This window comes from Magallana gigas, chromosome 7 (genome assembly GCF_963853765.1).
Source record: "Magallana gigas chromosome 7, xbMagGiga1.1, whole genome shotgun sequence".
Classification (NCBI taxonomy): domain Eukaryota; kingdom Metazoa; phylum Mollusca; class Bivalvia; order Ostreida; family Ostreidae; genus Magallana; species Magallana gigas.
In genome coordinates, this window is record NC_088859.1 from 13,629,188 (window position 1) to 13,651,098 (window position 21,911).

A 21,911-nucleotide genomic window follows, 5' to 3' on the forward strand; every position below is an offset into this window, starting at 1 on the left:
TTTGGAGAAATGTCAATCGACTGAAATTTCTTAGCAATCATGCAATTATTTTTCAAAAATTTATTATTTAATTAGTGAGTTTTTGAAGGTGACTTTTGGTCACAATCACCAACGACGAAGATGTAAAGATGAACATCAAACCCGATTGTGTAAGACACGCATGGCTTTGGTGACAACAAAATGACAGTACGAGGTGAGTACGAGTAAGAGAAATAGTGTGGATTTCTTTGATTATAATGTTTTGGACTTTTGATGTTTTTTTTTCAAATATTTAACCAATGAATTAAAGTAAACATTTTGATTTAATATGTGAGATTAAATAGACAAAAGTACTTGAATTAGGGGGGAAAATGGGCGGTGGTATTTTATATAAGAATGCAGTATGAATCACACCCCAGTTTACAGTTAAGCTGTAATTTCATGGACAATGATTTAATTAGGTAATTTAGCTGAGACTATCAAGAAGGATACTTTATTGTACATTTAATTTTCTGTAATTGAGAATAAACATCTTTAATTTACACTACAGACTGAATTTTCCTTCTTTAATATTATGCAACATTTTTTCATGCTGCAGTATAATTCATGTTGATGTCTTCAGGCTATTCTGTTTACTTAAAAATGACAAGTTTTTACCTAGCAAAATGTCTCAACTCTTAATGAAATGTCATGTAGTTTTCGGACACACCCCATAAACACATAGGTACATGTATATGCCAAAAAACATAATCCTGATGATTAATTCATAGGTTTTTTTTTTCTTTTATCAATGATTTCATCCATTGAGCACTAAATCTCACTCAAAAATATTTCACTTCAAACATAATGACACTTTGGTACAATATGTTCTATACTAACGGCTGACTTATCAGCAACTGGTCACATGTACACATCAGTGGCAGTGATCAATAAGATATATAGGTAAATGTTTCTTTTGAAGATCAATGTTAAACATCAATCAATCAAACAGTCTCCTATACAATATATTAATATTGTCTTATGCCACTGTAATGCCTTGAAATATATCAGTAGCTCAGAAAGATAATTCTTGTTTTCTTCGATTGGAAAGTGTACCCAGGTAAATAATATTTTAATATACATAACATGTGAAGTACAAGATGTCAATCAAGATATAAATGATGAAAAATTGATTTCTCAAATTGATGCACAAGAGATTGTGATTTAAATTTTCTTGTGAAACACAAAAAGTGAATAAAAATTGATTTTCCTGTTTTGTATTGTATGGTTTGAAACAGATCGGCTGAGTGACATGCACTGATGCAGTTTTACACCATGATGGCGAGCTGGCTAGGGGTGACGGTACTACTGCTGTTGTGTTTTCTGCCAGGGAGGGGCACTAACAGCTCAGAACACCAGTGGGATGACAGGGGGTACCTCATCTTCTGTCTATGTATGGGTATGTCTTCAGTTCACTTTATGCATGCCATGCTATGGAAAGCATATAGCAAACGAAATCAGAGATGTGAATCTTTAAAGCCCTCAAAAGTTTGTTTTTCAAAAGTGAAATTCATGTATCTCTTTTACAATCCAAATGAGTCTTCTATTACCGCAGTACCTGAATATGTAGGCATAAATGCTTATGTGTAACCAATGGTAATTAACACGTTCTATACTAAATATGAAGAATGACCGCCATAGAATGAAATTTACATTAAACTTACTTTTATTCGCAAAGAATTTATTTTGCAGTTTATCAGGCATAAACTGGCTTGCAGTGACTAATTTTCACGATCAAGATGTAGATTATATAGTCAAGAATATAATACTTTAGAGACATTTGAGGACTGTTTTGTGGCGATAAATATTCACAATGACGAGGCTCTCATGAACGTTTTCAATTTTGGTTTATACTTTGTTATTTACCAATGTTGGTGTTGTTTCTTTTTGTCTAGGTCGGTTTGGAAACCAGGCAGAACATTTCCTGGGAGGCCTAGCATTTGCCAAAAAGATTGACAGAACTCTCATTGTTCCTCCATTTAGAACTTATGTGAGTTTAAAACACAAATTGTATACATACAGCTTACTCCACTTATATTGAAATCGCTTATTTTGAAATTCCGCTTATTTTGAAAAAGAAATAAATCCCCAGTTTTTGCCTCTCATTTTCTTTGCATTGATTTAACGGATGTAATGAAATCGGCTATTTTGAAATATCGCTTATATTGAAGCCACTGATCGACCCCCATAGGTGATAATTAGTTGTTTTTATAACGGTTATATTGAAGTACTCCCTGGTGGCTGTCGTCACGGTTGGTGACAGTAGTTATGCCAGACTGACCGGTTGATATACAACGGTGTGAAATGATAAGTTCTCACCATGTGTGTTTTTTTACTTCTTTTGAAAAGTAAAATTTATTCACTGTTGAATTTTTTGATTTTACGTTACGGATGTATTGAGGCTAGACGTAATATGGAAACCCCACGGAAAAGAAAAACCTTATCTTTGGACACTAAATACGAACTAGTTATCGCTATTGATAAAAGGACAAAGCCTAAATTCAAAATAGCTAAGGATTTTGAGATTATCGCGAGTACTCTACCGATGATATACAAGCAGCGTTCAGCTGTATTTTCAGGGTTTGAGTCTGCATGGTGATTTTTCTCTTAAATGTAAAAGAATGCGATCGGAGATTATGATAAGGTTTAAGATAGAAACAAAATAAAACTTACAAAACTTACGGATATAATTTTAATCAAACTTTGAAGGACTAATGTTACATGTAAACTGTTCACTGTGATAGATAAATGATGACCAAATAATTTGTTCGGGTTTGGTTTTCTATGCTTACATCAGGATTGAACTTTCAAAAATGGCGGCTTCACGTCAGTCAATTTCGCTTATATTGAAATACGGATATATTGAAATAATTTGCATGGTCCCCTGAGTTTCAGTATATCCGGAGTAGGCTGTATTTCATTTACCCCAATTAATGCTTACTAGAAATAAACGGTGACCTTTAATCAATCAACAAAGAACTATATTTACATTCAAAATATTTTTTGCATGTAAAGTGTGTGAAAAGGTACTGCAGTTATAAGACTATAACACACACAAGGTACTCAAAGGTTAAAAAGACGAGTTTTATTATGACGTCACAAACGTTGAACGCTGTGAAGCAACGTCACAAGCGAGAATTAAAGTTCACGCTTGCGGCTGTTACAGTGGCTCTTCCATTAAATTGAACTTACCCTTAGGATAAAACAGAAATTTTGACCTATAAATCACATTTGCAGACAAGGTAAGAAGTTAAAAAAATGTAAATATAAGCATTAAATCATTATTTTTTGAAAGATATAGTCTCATAACTGCAGCGGTGTCTGCATACAAATTTTCATAACGCGCTAGTGCACATTACTCAATTTGTATGCACACACCACTGCAGTTATGAGACTATATCTTTCAAAAAATAATGATTCAATGCTTAAATATAGGCAGTTTCTAGAGGAATCTGAACTCTAGAATACCATGGTGTATCTCTTACCCTCTTTATAACAACCTGCAATTCTAAAAAGAATAAACATGCAGCTGTTGTCCTTGGATATATATATATATGTCTGTCATTTACGTGGTAATAATTCACGAGCTTGTCATTGGTAAATTGTGAAATAAATTTGTTGCAAAAAAAGTGGGTTTACAGTTTAACAGCAGTGTAGATTGAATTGCACAAATATTTTAAAGAATTGATTTTGAATGCTTTGATCCTTTTGAAAGAGCAATGATTTCATTTATTTTGACAGAATCAATTTGTAGGTAGCAAACAAAACATTGACTCAGAACCTGTAACAGTAATAGAATATTAGAGCATTTAACTCCTGTAACTTCTATTGATTTCATTCATCAATTAAATGTATTCATTGAGTGGTGTTATATACTGGTAACTTCAAACCTTTCTCTGTTCAATAACAGCATGATGTCTTTAAATTTCAATGACACATAATATTCTGTGTGAATTTTTGTGCATTATTTAATTTCTTTTAAAAATATATTCACACACAGCTGGTATGTTGACTTTTTTCAAAGAGCTATGACTTAAAAATCTTGAGATCTGAAAATAAAGAAATATGTTTTTTAAGGAAAAAAAATTGATAATATTGACAACATCAATTAATAGTGTATGAGCTTATACTGGATTTATTTGAATGGGCATGATTCTGAAATATGCATAAAATCATTCTATGCTGACTGGCTAACTAATATACTTTTCTCATTCATATTTTTCATTACTTTTTATCCTCATCACAGAGAGTTTTGAAAATAATTTGTTGATCTTTGTGTTTTGCAATTAAATGAGGAAGTTGGGAGAGTTTTATTGCCAAATGAAGTCAGCTAATTGGGCATATAAATATTGTGTTAATGTTACTGGTATAAAGGACAGTATTTCTGTTTTTGTGCAAAGTCAAATTTAAAAGAGATGAGTACCATATATATCAACGATAATATTATTGAGTAATTGAAATACATTTCATTCACAATTAAAATATCTTTCATTTAAACCATACTTGTAATGCCCTACAGTTTAAAGAATTGTAAAGGTGTTGGACTTCATTGACCTTTTCTTATCTTTTAGAAAAACATAGAGTTTGATGAATGGTTTAAGCTGGAGCCACTGAAGGAGTACCATAGAGTGATTCTAGCCAGGGATTTCATGAAGGACCTTGCCCCCACCCACTGGCCCCCGGGGAACCGCACGGGGGTCTGCTACGGCAAGCCTGGGAGGGAGTGTCAGATGAAGGAGGGGAACCCCTTTGGGCCGTTTTGGGATGGGCTGGGAGTGGACTTTGACAAGACGATATCTGTGGAGGCTTACTATGGGAATCCACAGGGATGGATGGAGGCGTAAGTTATCATCATACAATACAGAGACATGTCCCTGTACTTTACACACTAAAGAAACTGTTAAACTTTGATTTTTTTCTATCATTTTGACAGATAAATCAATTTTTTTATTGTATTTTCTTTATATTTCATTGAAAATTTCTCAATTTTGACTCTGTTTGGTAACAGCAAATCAAGGGTTAACTTTTTTTATATACAGAGAATTGAGCATCAGGCCAAGGTTTCAATTAATATAACCGTATTTTGAATTGATTTAACTGATACAATACAATGGGTAACTTACATTGTATTTAAAACCTTATTAGCAATAAAATCAGAATTTTTAAAATTTTAAAAAGATGTTAAAAGATTGTTGCATTCATCAATTGTTTCAATTACTACAGACTTCCAGTGGATAAATACCCAGTAGTTGCCCTTCGTGGGGCCCCAGCCCCTTTTCCAATGGCTGAAGAAAATATCCCACTAGCCAAATACCTTCAGTGGTCGGACAACATTGAGGAGGAAGCTGGCAGTCACATACAGAAACTGATGGGGAATGAAAAATTCATAGGAATCCATCTCAGAAATGGAGTAGACTGGGTATATATTGCCAATTCCTCATTAGTGTTAATATTATCCCTGACAAGCAATGTTGAAATTTTAGCTATTGACACATTATTTTATTGCCATAAATCATACTAATGGACTATCATTGGTGCAATGAAATTAAGAACATCAAAATCATTCAACCACTATTGGTAATTGTAAGTTTAGTGGTAAATTCTGCATCAATATGCATGATAATAAATGCCTTCAGAAGATTAGTTTATAGGATCATCATATATTCACAAGAATTTAAATTATTGAAGAGTAAACAGAATTGAATCTGAATGATATGTGCCATTTTGCCCCAAACTTAGAACCATCTAAAATTGAACGTATATGTTCTTCTTATATGCCTTTTATTTTTTATTGTATAGAGATATTCATGTCTAGTTAATTTTTTTATGGTTTTTCCTCAATGTGAATGTTATGATCAAATCAGGAACTTGTTTCAGAAAAATGCCTGTGAACATGTAGAAGGGAATGAGAATTATATGGCCTCCCCACAATGTCTTGGTTATGGAAGAGGCACAAAAGTTACTCACAAGATGTGCTTTCCTCCAAAGGAGGAAATCCTAAGGTATATACATTATTCTTATAAACAGCTGTAATCCACTGGTCAGTAAAATACACAAAAATTGCAGTATTTAATTATTGATCTTTTTATTTCAGATTAGTAAAAAATGCAGTTTTAAAAACAAAAGCTAAACACATATATGTAGCTACAGACAAGAATCCAATGAAGGAAGATTTAGAAAACCATTTAAAATCCCTGAAGGTATGTACTTATTGATATTCAATTCTCCATTCTGAAAATGGTCACCGGCAATTACAGTAATAAAGTAATATTCCTCTCATCTCAGTAAATTTTAAAAAATGAACATCTAAACAGTAAATTGTATATTATCCATAGGCCTTGCTTAATTGATCCATTTATGTCATTTTAGGTCAAAGTTCATCACCTTGACCCTTGGTTGCCACAGATTGACCTTGCCATTTTAGGGAAATCAGAGCTGTTCATTGGCAACTGCATTTCATCGTTTACATCTTTTGTATCCAGACAGAGACTTGTACAAGATAAACCCACCCAGTTCTGGGGGTACAGCTAGTGTCGGAACAAACACCAAATGCTTGTCATATACTAGACTTTTTCTTATGCATGTACATTGCCCGGTACTTTTTTGTTCAAAACTTCTGCCATCTTGATTTTAAATACAATTATGCAAAGAGTGAGTAAATTACATTTACTATATATATATATATATATATATATATATATATATATACACATTGTGTATATATTTATATTCATTAGCTTTGAAACACTTTTAAAATGGTGTTTAGTTTCATAAATCTATGCAATATTTGATACATCATATACATGACTGTATATTTTGTTATATTTTTCAGATTTTATTTTTGAAATTTATTGCTCAGGTTGTGCACATAAAGGAATGTTTAAATATTTTAGGCTCATTTTTGTGTACACATAGATTAATATATGTTTAAACCAAATAGAAAATGCTCCATTTGATTTTTTCATATGTTGTACAGGTCATTTCATTAATATATCACAAAATGATGTTATATGATGAAAAATTAAAAAAATATGTACAGTACATATTGAATTACGGTATATTTTGCATTTTTAATTAATACAAGTATTTTATCCAAGTGATTTTTTGTTCATTCAATACAATATATGCAGTTTTGCATAATAAGGAGTTGCTAAATGAAGATATATCAGTAGATCTATTAACATACATTGTATTATAAAGAGTATTCGTGGACTGGGAAAGGTTTTGTACTAAAGAGTCTGTTATTGGGCAGTTTCAGGAAATTGACAATCATTATAACATATCTTTTCTTTTAACTTTAAACATAATTCTTGAACAACTCCTGACAATAAGAAATTATTTCTTAAGGTTTTTGCTACGATCAGCAATATTACCCATAAATCTCTTGCTGAATTTTTTGACACAGAAATATATATGACGTCACTGAATGTCGTAATTTAACTCCAGCACGCTTATCAAGCTCCTGTCCTGGGAGGCGCTCTCGATGAATTCTTGGAGGGAGATTTTTTCGTCATGGTTTTTATCCATCTCCCGGAAGACCTCGTGTATTTTCTGTTGCACGGCTTGTTCGCTTTCGTTTTGCGTCATAATTCCAGCAATTTTGTGAATAGCCTTTAAAATAAGGAAATTGTATAATATTTACTGATTATAAAAATTGAACTTTATTTGATATAGTATTTGTGGAAAGAATTTTGCAATTATGACTGTTAAAAAAACCAATTATTTATACACGACTAGTATTTAAAAGTTATTTTATAACATTTAAATAGAGTACTGAACAAGATAATTATTCTGGAATTTAAAAGTAACTGGTCACAATATTTTTAAAGTTGCAATCTTTTCAAGCATTTGTCATATACTGTCATCTAGGTAACTTTAGCGCTTGCTTGTTGTGATGACATCTTCTCTAAAAGTTTGTCTAGGTCACTTACCGAAATGATATCCTTCATCTCGCCTTTAGAGATAAATCCATTTTTATCAATGTCATAGATGCTAAAAGCCCACTTGAGTTTCTGTACAGTGGTACCACGCAGGGTGGCGCTGAATCCGCAAATAAATTCCCGAAAATCGACATGTCCATCGTCATTCAAGTCGAAAGCTCGAAAAACGTGTCTGGCAAATTTCGAAGCGTCTCCTTTCGGGAAGAATCCCGCGTACATTTTTTCGAACTCTTCGACATTCATGTAGCCTTTGGGCCAGTCTGCTATAAAGTCTTTGTACCAATCCTGTATTTCTTTCTCCGTGAACTCTGTTTGTTTTCTTAGATCCGCCATTGTTTCTGGTTTCAGCGCACTGCTCTGAGAACCCATTCTGAATCGCTGTTGCAGTTGAAATAATTTATTTTTTACATTCAACGAATTTTATTTACGCTTACTTATTTCAATCAAAATTTGTTTGTACATATTTAATGACTCCACTGTGGTCCATACAAATGTCTTAATGCTTGACTTGTGTTCGGATTAAGTTCTTTGTGCTATGTTCAGAAAATGACCACTGCTAATAAAATGGTCATTCAATTTTCATACGTCAACAATTTTTGAATGTAAATATTGTTCTGATCCCAGGTATAAAGGGCTGTGACTAGAAAGCTCAAAAGACGAAAACACGTAATTAAAAAGGATAAAACCATACGTATATATGTATCTAAAAATATACATTTTATTTACATCTTCAAGTGGTAGAAAATATGTTTAACTGTAGTACAAGGTTGATCCGGGGATTATGATTGACAAGTACTGTAGTACATGAATATAACGAATATTGATTCTTCCGTGACCCCGCTACACCGAACACGAGATCCCGCTATACCGGACACGTGTCCCATGGTTTACGACTGTGCGATCGAAAATTAAGTCTCGTTGCTAACTCGAAAAACGAACGGTGTCGAACTGTTAGTGTATGTTAACACGAACAGTTCCAGCGATGGATTAATATCTTCGTTAAGTCACGAGAACCACACATAAAAAAAATCGCTTTTATCTTTATGACAGATGTGAATTATTTCTTGCAATTTGGTGCTAAACAACGAAATCGCGAAATTAAATGTTCGCGTTATATCAGAAATTTGCAGAACAGATTGAATGAATGGTTGGTTAATTTATTGAATGATACAACGATAAGTCGTTGCCACTGCGGCGAAACCAATGCCAACTTCTCGGGCGCCGTTTTTTTTTATCGAGCTCCGTCGAAAAAGCCTAAAGTTGCGACTAGAATGGTCATTAATGGATAAATTCACAAAATCAATCATTCAAAACTGTGTTGGTAACCTTTGTAAAGTTAACATTTATAGATTAAAATTGTTAGTTCTTGCTGCTAAGTGTCGCGGGGTCTTGTGAATAAATGACACTGGGTACCTGGTATTGATTTCAGTTACACTGGTCTGTTTTGTTATTTTGAGGATGATATTTTAAAACAAATAAAACCTATAAGTTTAAACACACTCAAACTCAAAAAACAGTTACCCAATTCATACGCAAAATTCACGTTAGTTTAGAACATCTGAATAAAATGAATTAAAAGTGATTTACAATTATAACTATATATAGAGATCAATTACAATGTAAACGGAAGCTTACCAGGTATCCAGAAATATTGGTTAACAAAATAAGTGTATATTTTTGAATACGTAAAGTGGTATAGGTAAAATGCATACATGTGTAGTATTTACCATGAAGGTAAAATTAAGTCGTGGGGTTCGGAAATTGGCGGGATTTTCGCTATTTATAGTGAATTAGTAAATCATGGATATTAAATAATGAATTCAGTCGTAAATGTCTGTTTGTCGGCTTTAGTATAGGAAGAAACAGTAAACACGTAGTCAACACACCCGTTAACAACATTGTCACGTGACTAAACATATTCACTCATTCACCATTTATACACCCTCGATTGGCAAGGCGCGCCAAGTCCCAAGTCAAGACATTAATAAATACTTTTTTACACATATGTACATGAATATATGGAAATACTAGATTTAAAATGTCTTTGACCATGCAGATTAAAAGTCAAGGTCATTATATTTTATGTTAATACCCAATTTAGTCAGTGTATCATATATCAAAATCTTCGAATAGCAAGTTGGGGATGGGGTAAATACGAATTGATTGGGAAAAATTCTTAATTTTGCGAAAAGACATTGTGGCGAAAAAGCTAAGTACGAACAGGTCTTGGTTTCTTCAACTGTTTACTTTTTCTTTCAGTAGTTTCTATTGTATTCTTTGTAAATCATCAGTACTCAGTAAAGTAACCACTGATTGCACTATAACTCGATGTAAACTATAATTAGCTTACCGGTATCTTATCAATTTTGTTTCACGAGTTGTGAGATTATGACCACCAATTCTTAACTAAAGTTAATTAATTAAGAATTATAAAGTATAGTTTACAGATGTGAATCTACACTATAGTCTATCCCAAGTTAATGCTTACATCACTTTTTTATGATTTTTTTATAAAAATACTTATACCTGTGAAAGAAATACAGTTGAAATCGATGAAAGGGAAAATATCCAAGATATCCTCATTGAACAATTATCATTTTTTACTCATAAAAGTTCACAGGATCGAAAATAAGTTTCTTGCGGAGATTTATAATGGGAAATGTTTACATCTTTTCTCCATTCGGAAGTACTCGGGATACCTCGCGCAATTTTTTAACGTTATCATTCGGGCTTATTAATGGCTTATACAATGCAAAATCTTTCTATTTTTGGATGTGTATTGAAACCTGAAGCAGTAGAGGGGGCGTTTCAAAACAGATGATCTGGACATTTTTCATATTAGTGGATGAACGTAGTTAGAGCACAAAGGTATTCATGATTATCGAAATATCAAGCAAAAAGTGGTGGAAGCAAAAACTCTGGACAGAGTATAGTATTTATCAGCAAAATTGTTGATATTTAATTACAGACAAATAAATCTAAATCATCAATCGTAAAACTATAGTTTAAAACTGCTTTGTAAACTCGATAAACATTGTATGTTAAGCTCTGTTTTTGTGAAATGCCAGGTCATATCAGCTTCTTTGTAAATGCTTAGCTCAATAAAAGCGGACTACCAAAGATAACATTTTAACGTGCAGGCAAATACCATGATATTATAAAAGTGCATCATATTATGCTACTCAAATGGTTCGAGTATGATGCACCCTACTTTCAATTGATATTGATTTGTCAATTTGAGTTAAAATGGCTACCGCTGGAAACAAATCTCTTACCACCAATTCGCCAGGTGACACCTTCCGCTGTCCAGTATGTCTGGAAGAGGTCAGGAATCCAAAGTACCTGTCGTGTCTTCATACTTTTTGTGAATCGTGTATTCAAACATATATATCGAGTACTGCAACATGTAATGACACATTGAATACAAAGACGATTAATTGTCCGGTATGTCGAAAACGCATTTATGCTCCTAGGAAGGAAATTTCAGATGAAGAATGGGCAACTTCCTTGCCAGAAAATAATCTTATTGTAAGCATGTGGCTGAATACAAAAGACACCGACAAGCAATTGTGCAAGTTCTGCGAACGAAAAGAAAAATATGTTCCTGCTAAATATTGGTGTAAACCATGCATGGCAATCATCTGCGACGAATGTAAGGCTTTGCAAGAATTTGTACCAATTCTTAAAAACCATAAGATTGTTAACATAGATGATACTATTGAAGATTGTGGAAAAAAGGTTAAGATTGAAGAGCTGTGTCCAGAACGCGAAGGAAAGACGATTGATGCATTTTGCCAAATACATCAGAAATTATATTGTTGTATTTGCCTTGCTAAACATCACAGATCGTGTCAGCTGGTAGAAATTTTAGCAGACATGGCAGTGGAAACAGGACAAACCGATGTTCAAAATATTTTAGCATAATTTTCTGACTTGCAGAAATGTATTGAGAATATGCAGCTGGAAAATCAGACCAAATTTGCCCTTCTCAATTCAAAGAAACAAGAAATTTGCGTTAGCACTGAAAATGCCATTCAAGAGATGAAGTAATTTGATTGTCAATGCATTTGCGGCATGGATCAAACGATTTGAACAGACTCATGTAGATTCTGTCGTAAACTTAGAAGTTGCATGTAATGAATTATAACAGCTTCCGACCACAGTACTTGAAACCAAATTTCTTTTGCAATTATTGCTAGAGAAAGGATCCCCTAAACAACTAATTATCACAAAACAAAATCAACTGGCGCGAATTTTTGACCATATTTCTCGTTTGAAACATCAGGATATTTGGAATTTTCCTGATGTGAACACACAGCCAGACACTAATTTCCAGAAACAACTTTTGAACCAGGAGAAGTTTGAAGATGTAAAGTTTTCAAAAACTCCCTCTGAAATGGTTGAGACTCTTCTACAATCTGTCTCGAAAGCTACCTGCAGCAATTTCTTGAGAAGGAAACATGAAACGTCTGTGAAGGACTGGATTGAAGTCACCTTCAAATTAGTATCCCAGATAACCAATTAGCCAGAGAGGTCTTATTATGGTTTGTTCGTTCATGACACAAGCATCATTTTGAGCTTTATGAAACACCCTTCACTCAAGATTTTCGATATTAGCGAACCTGTCGGGAAATGTATTCACACTAAAAAATGCCCGAGCTTACCGTACGGTATGTGCCACTCCAGGGTGAACGAGAGCTTGAATGAGGTCTACGTGTCTTTCTAAAACTTTGTCATCCTGTATTTGATTGATATTGGAGACAAAGTTACATTTACAAAACTCCAAAAAAAATTCTTTGAAACAACCCATGCAGGCAATTTCATGTGGACTGACGACCGTATTCGCAGCAAATGACGATAACGCATTTGTTTCTTCACATAAATTTTGGTATAGAACACAATACATTATTTGAGAAAAAGGGTGCTGATGTTCCGTTTCTTCCTTCGTTGTCAAAGTTCGATTTCTATACGTTTACTAAAGGTGGACGCGTTGTGGTTGTAGATAGAAACTACCAACAGATTTTCCAAAGTAACGAATTTCAAGGCGAGCTTCGCGGATTGACATTTGATTTGCATGACAACGTATTAGTATGTTGTAGAACAAATAAGCTTAAGCAGATCAGATGGGGAGGAAATGAAATCAAAGACGTAGAGTTGGCCGGTATTAGTGAAAGGGAGGGGAGAAAGTTGTGGTTTTAGTCTATTATTGTAAGAATATATGAACAAACAATGCTAAAAAAACAAAATGATTTCAATAGATTTTATAGAATATTACTTTTAACTAGACCTGAAAATCAAAGACTGAATTTCATTCATATCAATTTGTGTAATAGGGTGCATTTTATGATAATTACATTCATGCATATTATTCATATTTCATCATCATCATCCTATATTCCATATTTTACATGTACATATTTAGAAACAGACTAATATCCCTATAACTCCCTGTCTTTTATGCATCTATCAAGTAATCATTACTTAATTACATATTCTAGTGGCTTCTGATATTTTATAGCCCTAAGTCATTTCACCTGTATGGTCACTTACATACATGTGGACAGGATCAGGTGGTTTACTTAGCCAATAGTATGTTTTTATGATTTTTCCCGCTCTAACTGAGTAGCCTTTGTGACAGACCAAGGCTAGTATTCTTATGAGTAAGACCTGATTTCTTTAAGAGACGATTTACCTTATTTATTTATTTCATCAACACATTTGAAGCAGTCAGTTATAGTAAGTGTTCTATTTTTTGGTATTCTTGAACTTTAATAAATAATTTAATAGATAATAATGATATTTTCTGTTAATTGGTACATTTGGCTAATTCTACTTTTTGAGGTTATAATACCTTATTTATGAAAGAATGTATTTTATAAATTATCCCAGTAATTCATAGTTTTGATATCTAAACTATAGTATCTCATTTCTAATATATGTGAAAGGTTAGTTATTGTTACCATTATGATATTTAATACTTGTAGTTAGAGACTAGCTACCATTGTCAGAGTAATCTGCAGGATTGTGCATGAAACCTTGTTCCATAAACAGGTGATCGTTGCAAAGTTATATTTCTATATTTTTGTAAATTGTGTTCAAGGGCAGTAACTCTTCTTGACACTGAATTTATGATGCATTTTAATCAGAGTTATCCTTCTTTACAAATAGTTTGATTAGTGAACTCTGAGCATTAATGTATTTCATGAATATGTATTTGAATATGATTGTATATTTTTATGCTGAAACTTATTGAAAATATTGATCCTTTTTATGCTGATATCTATGAATTATATTACAGGGTTTAAATCCTTTAATCCTATCCATGTATCCGAATAAAATGAAGAACCCTTAAAGTGGACTTGTTTGTTTCTTTGGGACAACCCACTATCACATTTGGCGCCCACGTTGCATTCGGATACCAAGGAGATGGGGACCACACATGAAGCTGACTGATGTCTACAGATTCTTATGGTGGAAAGCCGAGGTCTATACAGATTGAACACTGGACTCATGTTTTGTGACTCTTGAATCCTGACCTGTTCCAGATTCCAGACTCCGGATCGAGCCATTCAACACCTTGAGATAACAGACAGCAGACATTGCAGCCTCCTGATCATGTGAGTGACTAGAACATTAAGAAAGTGATTCATTCTTTGATGACTGTTTAACTGTCTGTCTGGGTGTCTGTAGTAACTTTATTGACATTGCATTGAGCATTGATTGATCTCTTAGACTAGATCTATTTGATTATTATCAAATATAGACTTTTGGTATTTCATGTTTCTATGTAGATAGTATTTATTTTCAATATTTGAATTCTGCCAATCATCATCAGTTTTAAAATCATCATTCATTTTTCATTGCTATAAATACTTGCAATTTATTTTGTTATGTAGAGTTATTGCCCTTTATACAGAGCAATTCATTATTCATTTTTGAAAATTTTTTTGAAATCAATTTGTGATTAAATTTTTTGAATTAGCCTTAATGTAGCAATCTAAAAGTAAGACATTTTTCATTAATTTGATAAATTTTTCCATTTTTTTTGCATTGACAATTTATTTTTGACATTTAAAATTTTTTTTTCTGCCTCTGACTGCATTCATTTTTGACAGTTGCATTTTGAATTTAGATATACATTTTGCATTTGAGTCCTACATCATTTTTTTTCTTTGGTTTAAACCTGATTAATTATTTTTTCAAACATTTTGATCATTAGGTCAACATTTTTCATTTACACACTCACCCATTCATTCTCCCTTTCATCCACTCATGTTATGCATGTAAAGCACATGCATCAAGGGCAGATAATCTTCAAATGAATACTATATGACTATTAACATTTACTTGAATCATTCATTTGAGTGAACTGTGAACACTATGCTGTGATTTTCAAGGAGACGCTGAAATTCAAGTGATATAACTGTGAAATTTAGTGAAAAAGCAGATATTTGTGATTTGCATTTAAATATTGTGAATTGTGTACCAACTGAAAATTCAGCATGGGAGACAAAATTTCTGAGGAGGAAGGAAAGAAAATCATTGAAGCATTTGAAGCTTTGAAATTAAAACCAAAATGCGATACACCAGACGATCTCAAGAAATGGCTGGAGGAGAAGTCGCAACTTGGAGCAACAGCGAAAATAAAAACTGAACAAACAGATGAGACAACCAAACAGTATATGAACTTTCCTAGGATTTCAACATTTTCTGGATCGCCGAGAGGAGAAACAAGTTACGAACTATGGCGCTACGAAATCCAATGTTTACTCAACGAGAAAGTATACAGACATGATCAGATTCTACAAGCCATCCGGAGATCAGTGAAAGGAGAAGCAGCAAACATCCTCATGAGACTCGGACCAGGAGCAACAATAGATAGCATCATTCAGAAAATGAACTCCATCTACGATACTATTGACAGTTGTCAAAGAATACTTGGACAATTCTATAGTGCACAACAAGAGGAAAATGAAAGTGTTTCTGACTGGGGATGTAGACTTGAACAGATCATAAATAAAGCTGTGATGCATGGTGAAGTTCGACATTCTCAAGTTGACAATATGTTACGTCATGCATTCTGGGATGGACTTCGATCTGACTTGAAGGATATATCTGGATACATCCATGATAAAATTCTGTCATTTGATGAACTTAGATCAGAACTAAGAGCAATTGAACAGGACCATGAGAGAAGAAAAGTAAACAAAGGAAAGAAAACTGGACCAACCGTTATGAGTGTAACTCACGAAGAAGATGAAGCTTCCGGTATGGATGACATCAAAGGGATGCTACTCAAATTAACAGCTGATGTGCAACAACTGAAAGATGATCGCCTACAGCAACCTCAGCCTCCATATAATAGAAACATCTTCCCTAGAAACAATGGAGCACGCTTTCAGCATCCAGTTGCACCTCGTCCACAAGTACCCATACAACAACAACAGTTTGGACAACAACAACAAAGTTCATTCGGAGGTCAACAAGGAAATTACTTCCAAGCAAGACACCAAAGACCTGGACGAAGTTCAATGGGACCTAATGGACTACCCATATGTTATAGATGTGGACAGGAAGGACACGTTCAGTATGGATGTCGAGTGAGAACAGACCATGTCAGCAGACCGTTAAACTACAGAGGACTAGCATCGAGAGGCAGACGCTAGGCCACGGTCAACCAATACAGAGCCTCACTGAATTACAACAACAAATACCAGGACTGATGGGAGAACAGAATATTATACACGTTAACATCAATGGTGTAGATACCGCAGCTTTACTTGACACTGGAGCTACAGTGTGTACCATCAACACTGACTTTTACAATTCTTACCTACAAGATGTTCCAATCCATTCGTTGGACGATATTATTAAAATCAAATGTGCAGACGGAGAGAACATGCCATACTTAGGATACATCAAAGTAACTGTCAGCACTGAAGATATTAGTTCACCAAATACGAATGACTGTCTTATGTTAGTTGTACCGACAACTGATTACAGTAAGAAAGTTCCAGCTATAATTGGTACAAACTTTATTAAGAATATCATGAACTGTGTGAAACAACAAAATGGCGAAAGATTTCTGCAAAATACCCAAATGAAAACACCATGGTACTTAGCATTTAGATGTGTCGCTCTACGAGAGAAAGAACTTAACCGTAATAGAAACATTCTAGGCATTGTTAAATCAGCAGAGACTTGTAGTATAATCATACCACCAAACAAGGAAGTGACAATATCTGGATTCATAGATAGACAGATACCATACCAACCTGTTTGTGCAGTACTTCAGAAAACTAGTGGATCTGTTATACCAGATGACCTTGACATTTCTCCATCTTTAGTGTCGTACAAATACAAAGACAACTATGAAGTAGAAGTCAACATCAGCAACATCACTACAAGAACTGTCAAGATACCGCCTAAAGCGTTGTTGTGTGAGCTACATCCTGTACTTATTGAAGATGTTCAACCACAAACTACCTCTACAGATTCAGAAAATCAAGATGTAATGAATTTAGTGAAAATTTCATCAACCAATCTGACACAAAATCAACAGCAATATGGATACAGAATATTGGAACAAAACAAAGACATTTTCTCGACTAGTGATACAGACATTGGTCACAGTAACAGAGTACAACACAAGATAAACATAAGCGATGAAGTTCCTTTCAAGCAAAGACACAGGAGAATTCCGCCATCAATGTTCCAAGAAGTTCGAGACCATCTACAGCAATTATTAACAGCAGGAATCATAAGAAGATCAGAATCACCATGGACTAGTAACGTTGTACTGTGTAGAAAAAAAAACGGTGATCTGCGCATGTGTGTCGATTATAGACAGTTAAATGCAAGAACAATTAAAGATGCATATGCACTTCCTAGAATAGAAGAAATATTAGACTCTCTTGGTGGAAACTCATACTTTTCTGTCCTCGATATGAAGAGCGGATATCATCAAGTTGAATTGTTTGAAGATCATAAACAGAGAACAGCATTCACAGTAGGACCTTTGGGATTTTTCGAGTATAATCGCATGCCATTTGGTTTAGCTAACGCCCCCGCAACGTATCAACGACTCATGGAAAACTGTCTAGGAGATCTAAATCTGAACATTTGTTTCATCTACCTTGATGATCTTATAGTATTTTCAAAAACTTTTGAAGAACACGTTAAAAGACTGCAAAGCATATTCCAATGTATCAGAGAGAACAATTTAAAACTTTCACCTAAAAAATGTCAATTTTTCATGGATAAAGTGAAATATGTAGGTCACGTAGTTTCTAAAAATGGAATTGAACCAGATCCAGACAAGATTGAAAAAGTTGTGAACTGGCCTAGACCAACCAAACCAGATGAAGTAAGACAGTTTGTTGGATTCGTTGGTTATTATCGACGTTTCATCAAAGACTTCACAAAGATTGCGAAACCATTAAATCAGTTGATGCCACCCACTTCACAGAAGAGCCGAAAGAATTCCAAAGCACCGCCATCTTGGGAATGGGGAGAAGATCAAGAGAAATCATTTCAACAACTCAAGAGACATTTATCATCACCACCAATATTAGGATTTCCAAATTACAATGAACCATTTGAACTTCATACAGACGCCTCTTTGTTAGGACTTGGCGCAGTTCTCTATCAGCTACAAGACAACACAAAGAGAGTAATAGCTTATGCAAGTCGAGGTTTAAGCAAATCTGAAAAACGCTACCCTGTACATAAACTGGAATTTCTAGCCTTAAAATGGAGCATTTGTGAAAAATTCAAAGACTATCTCTACGGACAAACCTTTAAAGTTTATACAGACAATAATCCTCTAACTTATGTTCTATCAACAGCACATCTTGATGCAACAAGTCAACGATGGATAGCAAATTTAGCATCATTTAACTTTGATATTATTTATCGACCAGGAAAATCTAACAATGATGCAGATAGCTTAAGCCGTTTACCTGGACTGACAAACCAAAACCATGAAAAAACTTGCAACATCTCAAGAGAAGCAATCCAATCCATTTGCAATGCCATTAATGTGTCACCTTACGCAGAATGTCTTGCCATAGATTGTGAATCTATAAAAGAAGATTTGATTCAGCCAGAAATTGATGAAGAAATAGACATCACTACCGCCCAATACAATGATCCAGTTTTGAAATTTTGGTTTCCATACATTAGGAGTAAAGTCAAACCATTCAGAAAAGAGATGCCAACATCTCCAGAACATATGACAATATACAGAAATTTTGAGAAGCTGAAAATCATCAATGAAATCATATACAGAGAATCTCTTGTCCAGAAAAAGAAGAAGTATCAGCTACTATTACCATCATCGTACATACCAACAATTCTGAAATCACTACATGATGATATGGGTCACCCTGGGAGAGATAAAACAACATCATTGATACAAGACCGATTCTTCTGGCATAGAATGACAGTTGACATAGAGGAATACATTAAAAAATGTCAAAGATGTATATTGAGAAAATCACCTGAAAACCACAGAGCACCTCTTGTAAACATCGAAACTTGTCAACCTTTGGAACTTTTGTGCTTAGATTTTCTTACCATAGAAACATCAAAAGGAGGTTACGAAAATGTACTTGTCATCACCGACCATTTTACCAGATATGCACAAGCCATTCCAACAAGAAATCAAACCGCAAAAACAACAGCTGATGTTTTATTTAATAACTTTATCATCCACTATGGAATACCAAAGAAAATCCACACCGACCAAGGAGCAAATTTTGAAAGTAACCTTATCAAAGAACTATGTGAAATTACTGGTGTGATGAAATCAAGAACTACACCTTATCACCCAATGGGAAATGGACTCTGTGAAAGATTCAATCGTACTTTAATCAAGATGTTAGGAACTCTACACCCAGAACAGAAGAAAGACTGGAAGAAACATATTGGTCCGATAGTTCACTGTTATAACTGTATGAAACAATCTTCAACAGGACAGACCCCATTCTATCTTATGTTCGGCAGAGAACCCCGACTACCTATTGACTTAGCTTTTAAAACAAATCCATATGAAGATAAACAGACAATGACTCATTACATAGAGAAACTTAAAGAAAGACTTGAAACATCCTACAATTTGGCACAACAGAATGTAAAACAATCTCAGGAAAAACAGAAAGATTTTTATGATAGAAAAGTAAGAGGGGCAACACTCAAAGCAGGAGATAGAATTCTCGTCAAGATAGTGTCTTTCACTGGAAAACACAAAATTGCCGACAAATGGGAGAGTGAACCGTACCTAGTACTTTCACAACCAAATCCTGATATTCCTGTTTATAGAGTCCAGCGAGAAGACAAATCAGGAAAAGTACGAACTTTGCATAGGAATTTATTACTTCCTTTGAATTTCATACCACCAGAAAGAATCAACATATTACCAAAGCCAGTACCAAGAAAGAGGAAATTGAAAAACAAATCAGAAGAGCCAACTCCAACTGAGCCTGTTAAATCAGACACAGACAGTGATGAAGACATGGACTTCCCACATGACGTCATACATGTTCCTCACACTGCTGCTGAGAAGATCTTGGGAGAAGATGTTGGTGACATGGATGCAGGTGATATTTTGGAACCTGTCCATGAACCACATATCGCAGAAGAGGACTTCTTACATGATGCAGATGCAGATGCAGATGCTGAAGAAGATGAAGAACAACAGCCGGCTGATCGAAACGCTATCCAGCATTTGGATACTAATGATGAGGAGGAAGATGCAGAATCCCAGGAACTTGAAGATTCACCAGAACCTCAAGTCCGTAGATCATCAAGAGTTAGAAGAAAACCAACATGGATGAACACAGGCCAATTTCTCGTAAATCAACACGTAACAGAGACAAGTTGGAGAGACAAAGCTGAATTCCTTCTGAAAGTAACTAAAGAACCAGCTTTGAAAGACCATCGTGATAAACTATTGGATGGACTTTTAAAAGTTATTGTGAAATAGACTTTTATATTCTTTTAAACCAGCAAAATGATGGGACATCATTTTCAAGCAGGGGGGAGAGTGTAATAGGGTGCATTTTATGATAATTACATTCATGCATATTATTCATATTTCATCATCATCATCCTATATTCCATATTTTACATGTACATATTTAGAAACAGACTAATATCCCTATAACTCCCTGTCTTTTATGCATCTATCAAGTAATCATTACTTAATTACATATTCTAGTGGCTTCTGATATTTTATAGCCCTAAGTCATTTCACCTGTATGGTCACTTACATACATGTGGACAGGATCAGGTGGTTTACTTAGCCAATAGTATGTTTTTATGATTTTTCCCGCTCTAACTGAGTAGCCTTTGTGACAGACCAAGGCTAGTATTCTTATGAGTAAGACCTGATTTCTTTAAGAGACGATTTACCTTATTTATTTATTTCATCAACACATTTGAAGCAGTCAGTTATAGTAAGTGTTCTATTTTTTGGTATTCTTGAACTTTAATAAATAATTTAATAGATAATAATGATATTTTCTGTTAATTGGTACATTTGGCTAATTCTACTTTTTGAGGTTATAATACCTTATTTATGAAAGAATGTATTTTATAAATTATCCCAGTAATTCATAGTTTTGATATCTAAACTATAGTATCTCATTTCTAATATATGTGAAAGGTTAGTTATTGTTACCATTATGATATTTAATACTTGTAGTTAGAGACTAGCTACCATTGTCAGAGTAATCTGCAGGATTGTGCATGAAACCTTGTTCCATAAACAGGTGATCGTTGCAAAGTTATATTTCTATATTTTTGTAAATTGTGTTCAAGGGCAGTAACTCTTCTTGACACTGAATTTATGATGCATTTTAATCAGAGTTATCCTTCTTTACAAATAGTTTGATTAGTGAACTCTGAGCATTAATGTATTTCATGAATATGTATTTGAATATGATTGTATAT

General features: G+C 34.1%; 2 protein-coding genes and 1 long non-coding RNA gene across 3 annotated transcripts; 2 read left to right on the plus strand and 1 right to left on the minus strand.

Moving 5' to 3' along the window:
* Positions 1-50: 50 nt before the first annotated feature.
* LOC105328335 (GDP-fucose protein O-fucosyltransferase 1) lies at positions 51-6,688 on the plus strand. Its single transcript, XM_034457407.2, has 8 exons — positions 51-193; positions 1,257-1,417; positions 1,914-2,008; positions 4,590-4,858; positions 5,242-5,437; positions 5,896-6,020; positions 6,113-6,218; positions 6,388-6,688. Exons 2-8 carry the CDS (start codon positions 1,279-1,281, stop codon positions 6,547-6,549), a joined length of 1,092 nt encoding a protein of 363 aa, XP_034313298.2. The 5' UTR covers positions 51-193; positions 1,257-1,278; the 3' UTR covers positions 6,550-6,688.
* Positions 6,689-6,973: 285 nt separating this feature from the next.
* Positions 6,974-8,493, minus strand: LOC105328334 (neurocalcin homolog). The gene is made up of 2 exons (XM_011429144.4): positions 7,950-8,493; positions 6,974-7,629 (listed from the first exon to the last, which is right to left on the minus strand). Exons 1-2 carry the CDS (start codon positions 8,325-8,327, stop codon positions 7,438-7,440), a joined length of 570 nt encoding a protein of 189 aa, XP_011427446.3. The 5' UTR covers positions 8,328-8,493; the 3' UTR covers positions 6,974-7,437.
* Positions 8,494-13,288: 4,795 nt separating this feature from the next.
* LOC117692871 (uncharacterized) lies at positions 13,289-14,983 on the plus strand. Its single transcript, XR_010707785.1, has 3 exons — positions 13,289-13,694; positions 13,943-14,009; positions 14,257-14,983. It is a non-coding gene; the product is annotated as an uncharacterized lncRNA (long non-coding RNA).
* The last annotated feature ends 6,928 nt before the right edge of the window (positions 14,984-21,911 follow it).

What these genes read in the sequence shown, in the direction of transcription:
- LOC105328335 (XM_034457407.2), top strand. Translation starts at nt 1,279, where the DNA reads ATGCAGTTTTACACCATGATGGCGAGCTGGCTAGGGGTGACGGTACTA. An exon ending in TTCCTCCATTTAGAACTTAT is followed by an intron (nt 2,009 to 4,589) that starts GTGAGTTTAAAA and finishes CTTATCTTTTAG; the next exon opens with AAAAACATAGAGTTTGATGA. An exon ending in CCAAAGGAGGAAATCCTAAG is followed by an intron (nt 6,021 to 6,112) that starts GTATATACATTA and finishes TTTTTATTTCAG; the next exon opens with ATTAGTAAAAAATGCAGTTT.
- LOC105328334 (XM_011429144.4), bottom strand. Translation starts at nt 8,327, where the DNA reads ATGGGTTCTCAGAGCAGTGCGCTGAAACCAGAAACAATGGCGGATCTA. An exon ending in AGATGAAGGATATCATTTCG is followed by an intron (nt 7,630 to 7,949) that starts GTAAGTGACCTA and finishes CTTATTTTAAAG; the next exon opens with GCTATTCACAAAATTGCTGG.